The sequence below is a fragment of the Dermacentor variabilis genome, unplaced genomic scaffold (genome assembly GCF_050947875.1).
Source record: "Dermacentor variabilis isolate Ectoservices unplaced genomic scaffold, ASM5094787v1 scaffold_13, whole genome shotgun sequence".
Lineage (NCBI taxonomy): Eukaryota > Metazoa > Arthropoda > Arachnida > Ixodida > Ixodidae > Dermacentor > Dermacentor variabilis.
This window is the reverse complement of record NW_027460291.1, coordinates 12474130-12483142: the sequence shown is the minus strand read 5'-3', so window position 1 is coordinate 12483142 and position 9013 is coordinate 12474130. Positions and strand designations below refer to the sequence as shown.

The 9013-nt window shown below is 47.0% G+C and overlaps 1 protein-coding gene and 1 pseudogene across 1 annotated transcript; both read left to right on the top strand.

Annotated features, from left to right (window-relative positions):
- Positions 1–687: 687 nt before the first annotated feature.
- On the top strand, positions 688–1247 carry LOC142566806 (uncharacterized; annotated as a pseudogene).
- Positions 1248–2401: 1154 nt separating this feature from the next.
- LOC142566805 (uncharacterized) lies at positions 2402–7488 on the top strand. The gene is made up of 6 exons (XM_075677687.1): positions 2402–4449; positions 4507–4653; positions 4751–4924; positions 5210–5407; positions 5490–5807; positions 7480–7488. The coding sequence occupies exons 1-6, from the start codon at positions 2602–2604 to the stop codon at positions 7486–7488; spliced, it is 2694 nt and encodes an 897-aa protein (XP_075533802.1). The 5' UTR covers positions 2402–2601.
- The last annotated feature ends 1525 nt before the right edge of the window (positions 7489–9013 follow it).

Here is a 9013-nt window from a genome sequence, read left to right as displayed (position 1 = left end):
GTGCGGAAAGAAAAAGAAATTCTTTTGTGGTGTTAACCTCACGTCAGAAGAGACGAAAGATTGCAAATGAACGTGGCATCCTAAGGGGAAGTGTTTTGCGCCAGGAGGAAGTGGAGCGCGAGTACAGAAACATCGAAGCCGCCCTTACGGCAATGGTAGCCGGCCGAGCCTTCAACAGGAAGAAAGATCTGTATGACTACCCGGTTCCTTCGAGTGTGTTTGGCATATCAATGGTGTCATCACTAAATGTGACAACGAGTTCCTGGAAAATGAGCAGCGTCGCATGCAAATGCTTCAAAATTCCCGCTGGTCAAGGCAGCTTTGCCGTGTTTCCTCTTATTCACAATGCAGTGATGGGAATACCTTACGGCTGAACGGCTCAATGTTTTTTTACTGCTGAGGCACGAGTGCTGTACAGTTTTCGTGCCTATAAAGTAACATATTGTGCCCAGTCGTCTGAATAATGAAAACTGCTGTTTTAATAGAAACAGTCCGAGCGCTTAGATATATATATATATATATATATATATATATATATATATATATATATATATATATATATAATGTGTGTGTTTAACTCCATATGAAATTTTAGCTGATATCTTATGCATATACAATACAGTAAGCGTACACTCGCCCACAAAATATTGCGGGATGCCAGCGCCATCTAGAATTGAGAGACATGAAATGAGAGACATGTGGAAATCTAGCAGCAAAACATTAGATGCCAGCCGCCTCATAGAAGACTAAAAAAAAAAAGCAAGGAGTCGAGCTTGCCAGCCATTACATACATAGCAGGATTTTGTGCACATGCAGCTCTAAAAAAGATTCCTTGCACAGCTTGTGCAGAAAACCTTACTGCACAGGAAAGAGAAATGTAGCTGCATCGCAACATAATAATTGAGAACCGCTCCCGGGGTGGTTTGAAGTTGCCGAGGCCTGTAGTCATAGATGCCGTGCTGCGAATGCAACTAGTTCTTGAGAAATTGACTACACAAGAAAATGTTGTGCAGTTTCATGCTTCCAGACATCAAAGGGAATTGCTGATTAGTTTGACACAAGAAGTAATGGACGATGAAGGATTCGATATCTGTTCTCAAGGTCATCATCCTGATGATGTCTATCAAAATATACTGTGGGCACCAGCGAACACATTGCTTAAAAATTATGTCCAAATGAAGACAGACCTCTTAAACACTGAACTGTCAAAAAAGAAAGAGCAAAGAAAGCTCAAAACGCTTTCGTAATGCAGACCAGCTGCAGACAGGTTGTTTGGTTCAAGGATTTGTTTGTATTGTTTGTAGTCAATGTATTGTAGTGTGTCTATGCAGTGTTTGTGAGGACTCCCTTTTCGTTCTTCAGTGTGCATTTGAAATAAATCTGTCAGGGTATTGTTCAGTGTTCTTTTAATCAGTTCTAGTATTGGAAAATAAACCTTTTTTCCTTAAAAGCTAAACCAGACGTACGCGTTCCAATGCGTCCGCACACGCCGCGCTGACTCGACGTCGCGTCGCGCCCGACGGAGGAAGAGGGCGCGCACCCAAACGATGCACGAGTTGCCGCGCGTCTCGTCGCGGCGGCGCAGTGTTGCTAGCTTGCCATGTTCAAGGCAGTCTAGCCTTCGCTTAACGGCCACGTTAAACAATGTGTTACATATTAGATAGCTTTAGTTTAGCGTCAGCAACTATAGCGTACGCTATACGCTATAATATAGCGTACGCTAAGCAGCGCACGTTTTCTACGATTTTAGTTGACCGGCGATATCTTCGGATCTCAGAGGCCATATGCCGTTGTTGAGGCTATTTCGCGCCTTTAGCGACAGGTGGCGCTGACATCTCGAATGTTTCTTTCGTTAGGCTTCGACTCGTTCGAAACGAGAAGCGATCTCCAAAACACCACGAGGTTATCCATAATACTCTGTCGTCGTAGCGGCCTGAGACTAAGCGAAAGCCGTTTACACAGTCATTTGCTACGAACGAAGTGCATTTTACAAAAGCAACGCCAAATTCAATTCGAAGCGGGCAGCCGGGACCGCCGCCATGTTTCCCGCAAGCTCCGCAAACCCCGCAACAACGCTTTGCGTTGCGTACGCCCGCTATACCCGCCATTTTGTTTAGCGTTCAGCGCATGCGCAGTGACGATCTGCTATTCTTTAGCGTACGCAATGGTATAGCGTACGCTATACTAAACTGTCTATTGCAAGAAAACACAATAATTTTAGCTTAAAATTTGTTTTTATATTTCAGAAACATATTTTACGACTCCTTGTGGGTCATTCAGCTCAACTGCGACCTAATATGAGTATCGTGAGCCCGGCGAAACCTGCAGCAGCATCGGCATAGCATCACCAGGTACTGAAGCCCAACGTTACTAGATTCTTTTCAGTTGCCAAACTCCGCCACGGCACCTGACCCCTTTCTGTCGCGGCCGCGGGGCGGCGCGCGCGACACGGTCGGCCCGAAGGCGGGCGGTGCGAGCCACCACGTTGGTGCGAGCAACGTTTGTGCGAGCGGACGGAGACCGACGAGTGCAGCAGCGTGCCACGTTTTGCGCGTTTCTTATTTGTGTTCCAGAAATATGCTGCTCCCCTTGTGAGCAAGCATGCCTCGGTGTTTTGTGACAGGCTGCAGGAGTGGGTACGACTCAGTGCAATCTTCAAACGAGAAGAGACATTTTTTCAGGCCGCCGAAGACTCATCCCCGCCTTCGCGAATGGCAGCGTGCGATTCCGAGGCTCGACAAAGAACTTTCCAGCTCTTGTGTGGTGTGTGACGTACACTTCCAGCCAGAAGACATCGTTAAAGATTTCGTGCACAACATAAATGGTGAAGTGGTCGCCATACCACGTGATAAGTGGGCGTTAAAGGAAGACGCTGTACCATGTCTCTTTCCGAATTGCCCGAAATATTTATCAAAGCCCTCAAAGAAGCGCAAGCTACCCACTGTGAGACCAGCTCGTGAAGTTAAGCGCCGCAAGAAACAAAATGGAGGCGAAAATGAAAACGCAGTGCCCAATGAATCTGACCATAGTGAACGAGTGCGCTCCACGGACGACGCGGTTGCCATCGAAAGCCCTGCATCGCTCTTCGCCGAGCTTTCGACCATCGCTAAAGCGGGCGAACGCGTGGAAGGCTGGTCGACGGAAGCAGTTGATGATACGGTTGTGCTGTTCAAACTTGTACTGGAAAACGCTATTCCTCGCATTGAAAAAGCCGTAACAAAATCAAGCGACCTTGAGCTAACTGTTAGTGCGAACGGCCTACTTGTACCGTCAAGCATCTATGCCACAAACACGTCCGTCCAAAGGACTTCACTTCGTGACTTGAAATATCTGCTCAGCTACACAGACCAAATGAAACCGTGCGAAGGTATCCCCGCCAAGCTCTATCCAGAAATCGAGTCATCAACGGTTGCCACGAAAGGCGGTGAAACGTGGAGACGGAAGACATGTACTGTCATAAGCTTAAACACCACCTGCCCAGAATGTAAGATGCTAAGTAAACTCTTCATGGACCGTATGAAAAAGCGCCAGCACCGAAAACCAAGGCAAAGAAGCATCTGTTTGAAACCATTGCGTCGCAAAGCAATACGGGCAACACTTAAAAGAGAAAAACTGAAACATGAGCTTGCGGTCGTGAAGAACTCCCTTCACAATATCACTGAAGCAAAGATCGACAGTGCTCTCCACATTCTCCCAGCAAAGCAGCAGCTCTTGTTTAAGACAGCTTTGATGGCATCGAGGGCTCGGGCCAAGAAAGGGAGGCGGTACGACAACGAGTGGCTAATGACCTGCCTTTTCTTACGGATATCAAGTCCAAAAGCATACACCCTAATTTCGGACATGGAACTGTTGCCGCTTCCTTCCAAGGCACGCTTGCAACAAATAATCAGTGGCATCCCTTGCAGGTTCGGCTTCAATGAAGTTGCCTTGAGGAATATTAAGCTACACTTCCACGACAAGGATCAGCTTAAACAGTATGGTGTGTTACTGCTTGATGAAATCAAACTGAAGCAGGCTGTTGCATTTAACAAAGCTTCCTGCAGAATGGATGGTTTTGTTGACTACGGTGACCTGAAAGCCGAAAACCCAAATCAACTCGCAGATCATGCACTGGTACTCATGTTCGTGCCGCTCTTCGAGGGCTGGGTGCAGCCGATAGCAAGCTTCGCAACAAGAGGAGCAGCACCTGGAAGGATCCTTTCGGAGCTTGTGTTGAGCGCCATCCTTGAGTTGCGCAAGAACAATGCCTCGGTGCTTGCTGTAATCAGTGATGGGGCCGGCAACAATAAGTCAATGTGGAGTCATTTTGGGCTGTCTGGAAAGTTACATTCCGCACGTCACTACATTGAGAACCCTTGGGATCTTTCCCAAAAGATATACTTCGTCTGTGATGTTCCCCATATCATGAAGTGCATCAGGAATCATCTACAAAAGCACAACTATGGAATGGTAAGAAACAACACCGTAGTCATTGTCTTGAGTTTTAACATTTTGTTTTTCTTTCAGGCCGGTCATCATCAAATCAACTTTAAACATTACAGTGCACTCTATGAAGCAGAAAAGGATAAATACGTGCGAGTAGTCCCAAAGCTGTCAAAAGCCCATGTTGCCCCTGACAATCTTCGTAAGCAGAGCGTCCGACTGGCTACACAGGTGTTTATCACTTAGAACGTGCATTTTTCATGTAAATGGGTCGGTAAATACCATTGCTTCCTTTCATAAGACTAACTGAGATGTTATTTCTTAACAGCTGTTTAGCCGTGGAACGGCCATTGGTATTAGAGTGTACCGAGAAGCCAAGGCAGCAGGCATGGAAGACTCGGAAGGCACAGAGACTTTTACCATGATGCTGAATGACTTGTTTGATGCCCTGAACACAAAGCTGCCAGCCAGAGGAGTCAGGCGCCACTCGAAGGAAATACAGGTAATGCGTCATATGGGTGGTTTGTTGGGCGAGTTATTACATTATTGCGTCATACAATGCCAGTGAACAGCAATGAAACAAGAAAAACAACGAGAAATAGGCAAAGTGATAGCTAGGGAGAGTGCATTGCCCTTCCTAACTATCACTTTGTTTTTACTCCTCTTTTTTGTTTGTGTTATTAAAAACTTGCGAGCATTCTACGACGAAATAGTGTACCAGACCACAGCCTTTGAACTTTGTGTGCATTTCCTAAGGGCTATAAACTTGTTATGCTATTCATTTCAGGTCATCAAAGATTTTTTGGAACTGCTAAACGTGACAGAGCAGAATGCAATCCAAAAAAACCTGAAGCTTTTTGCATCACAACAAACGACAGAGTCGCTGCGAGTAACTCTGATGTCCACTTTAGATATTGTTGATGATCTGCTGCGTCAGGGTGCGCTCTATGTTTTGACAGCCAAGTTAAATCAAGATCCACTGGAGGTAAGGCACACTGTTCACATTTGTTGTGACTGCATTCACATTGTACTATTTGCTAGAAAATTCACCCACTCTGTTTTTTCAGCGACACTTTGGACTGGTGCGTTCCTTCGGTGGAGATGAGTCCCATCCAACTATAACCAACTTCACGCAGATATTCCGCCTTCTAAGCCTGTATACACCTGTTAAAGCAGCGCTACGTGGGAGTGTGGAAGGTGTGCCAAGCCCTGTGCTCGTCGGCGTCAACGACACATTCCAGCAGACCAGAGAAGCCTGCAAGTCAAAGCAAAGTAGTCTTCGCAGTGCCATTGAGGCGTCGTTGATAAGTTGCCTGGAGCCAAGCAGTTCACCAGATTGTGCTTGCAATGAGCACACCTATGCTCGAGGAAACATAGAGGACAATGTTTATTATCTGTGTGGATATATCATACATAAAGTCAGAAAGGGCGCACCATGTGATCTATGTATAGCGGACATAAGCTCTGAAACCCCAGCAGTTGGTTGCGACAGTTACTTAACTGAGTACAGAAGTTTCAAGCAAGGTTCGTTAAAGCACCCGACGCCAAAGATGCTGGGCTTTATGAAGACTGCTAACAAAAGTGTGTCAGCTTCCCTGGATGAGGCAGGCCTTTGCGGGGACATATTTTGGAAAGTTTTAGATGACCTAGAGGGGTGCTGCCTCCCTCTTCTTGGTTGTACAGAGCATATGTTCGCGTTCACGTGCGAAGTACTGAATTTCTTTATTGTTATGCGGATGCATTTTTACTCCAGGGATATAAACTGTCAACTAGAAAGCAGCCACAAGGTATCTGTAGCAACCAAGAAAGCGCGTCTTTTGTGAATATCGATGCAGCACGCTTAAATTCATCAATCCGCCGTTGTACCGCTCCCGTTTTTTTTTTTCCATGTGTACATAAAACATGCCAAAACGAAAAGCCTCACTGACCCCTTCATTCACCTATTAGCTGCTTTTTACAGAGTGCACAATGTAAAAAGGATATTCTTCGAATACTTAGCGCCGCGGAGACCAGCAAAAGAAAAAAAAAAACCTGGCATTGAGTCGGCAGCGCGCTGCTGCCTTGGGAAGCTTCCGCAGCCCACCGGGCCGACCGTGGCGGCAGCGCCACCTCGCGAGTGGAGACGGCAGAGGGTCACGTTCTCGCGCCGCTCCCAGGCGGAGTTTTACAACTGAAAAGTATCTAGTAACGTTGCTGAAGCCATAGTAGGGTTAGGGTGGCTAGAAGGGGAGGTGTGAATACCGGTGGCGCTTTCCTTCGGGCGCGCGTGACCCCCTTGCGCACCGATGCCACCAGGGGGAACGTGGCGCTGCCGCTCGCGGCGGGGGACTCGTAGCCGTGCTGGCCTGCGCCTCCGCTGTCAGTTGGTCTCGGCGCCCCTTTTGGAGTGTTCCTCGCGACAATCCGTAATTCGAGGGCGAGATGCAGTCGGCAGCGAAAAAGAAGACGGAGCTTTGTGCCCGGATGTGATACTGGGTACAAGAAAACCTCAGAAAAGGTATCTCTTCCGTGCCCCTGCCTGCAAACAAGCATTTGCCAAACGGGATCGAGTGGTCCCAATGGTCAGGCCAGGCTCATTGAAGCTATGACGTCGAGGTTCCCTGCAGAAGTCATGAGGTTATTTTAACATAGTTTTTCTCTCAAAATGGTGCATGATTTTTCTGTTTGGTATTTCAGATGGGGCAGCAAGAAAGAGGCCACCCTTGATGAAACTCTTCCGTTTCTTGATGAATGGGAGGCTCACTCCAATGGGCTCGGCTTTCTTAGTAACAGTACTTCTGAGGGGCTGACGATGACCATCCATTCAACAAAACACCTTCTAAAGTACCTTACCGACAATGCTGACATCATGTACATGATGACTTCGAAACTGAGCCAAGACCGCCTAGAGCAATGTTTTGGCGTTGTGAGACAAGCGAGTGGGGCAAACAATCATCCTACCCCACCTCAATTCATTCTAGTCATAAGGTGTGTATACGTGCAAGCTTGGTAAATAGTACAAATGTTTTACAGAAGTTCGGCATGCTTAAGTAACAAATGTTGCTTGCGCACATCCAGGTGTCTTAGTTTCTAGAACCTCACAAGGAGCCCCAAGGACGGCAATGTGTCGTCGGATGTGCTTGTTGGAGAGGTGCTGGCTGAACAAGAAAGCCACAGTGAAGACAGCGTGAAGGCTGTGCCAACAGATGCCGTGCAAGTGGCTGTGGACCACCAAAGTTATGTAGAGCACCGCAGCGACGCACGGCTTAAAGTTTATTACATTGCAGGTTATGGGGCGAGAAGGCGTGTTTTGGCCACACATTGTGAAGACTGCAAAGCAGCATGTCTTAGTGATAGAGGCAATATCCCCAGAGAATTTCCATCAGAGGCATCCAAAGAGTGGCACCTTGAGGGCCTTTTATATCCCTCAGAATCGTTCTATAAGCTGGGCAATGCCCTTGAAAACAAACTCACTCGTTTATTCAGTATAACACGTACCCGCCGTGGTTGCTCAGGTGTTGGGCTGCTGAGCACGAGGTCGTGGGATCGCATCCCGGCCACGGCGGCCGCATTTTGATGGGGCGAAATGCGAAAACACCCGTGTCCTTAGATCTAGGTGCACATTAAAGAATTCCTGGTGGTCTTAAATTTCCGGAGCCCTCCACTACGGCATGCCTCATAATCAGAAAATGGTTTTGGCACGTAGAACCCCATAATTTTTAATTCAGTATAACACGCTGGCATGCCAAAGCTGTGGCCGAGATTTTGCAGTCAATTGGTTAAACATCAAAGATTGGTTGCCTAGACCATTCTGCTACCCTGACAGCCTCAGTTATACGTTTTTATTGTTTCAGAAGGATTCACTTTTTGCTTAAAGGTATCAATCAGCAGAGCAGTGAGAAGAAACGGAAAACACTGAAACCTTGTGTGTTGTAAATTTTTTTCCTCACTTGTAAATAAACGATTTCATGACCAGATCTGTTGCTTCACCGTCTGCAATCATAGTAAATTGCTTATATGAGCGTCAAAATGACATGCTACAGGTCTGCAAGCGCAGACAAAAAGTGGTTTGTAAACACGTCCAGACGTTATCAGGTAATGTCTGCAGTTTACAGGTCTTACGGCACGCATAGGGTGATTGACTGCTAATCTCGAGGACGACGGTCGCATTTTCAGGGAGGCGATAAGCAAGGCGCCTGTGCGCCGTATGATGTCAAAAAAAAAAAATTATGGGGTTTTACGTGCCAAAACCACTTTCTGATTATGAGGCACGCCGTAGTGGGAGACTCCGGAAATTTGGACCACCTGGGGTTCCTTAACGTGCACCTAAATCTAAGTACATGGGTGTTTTCGCATTTCGCCCCCATCGAAATGCGGCCGCCGTGGCCCGTATGATGTCAGTGCGCGTTAAAGAACCCGAAGTGGTCGAAATTATTTCGAAGCCCCCACTAGCCCCTAACACCCAAAGCCAGCTCACGAAATGCGCACAGACGAAACGCGTTTGAATCTCGATACAGTGCGAACTGGGCCCGTAAAATTTCGCAGGTGTAACGATGTGGGCTGACATAACATTGTTGTCATGATAAAGATTAATTCTTTGACGCTCGCAGAA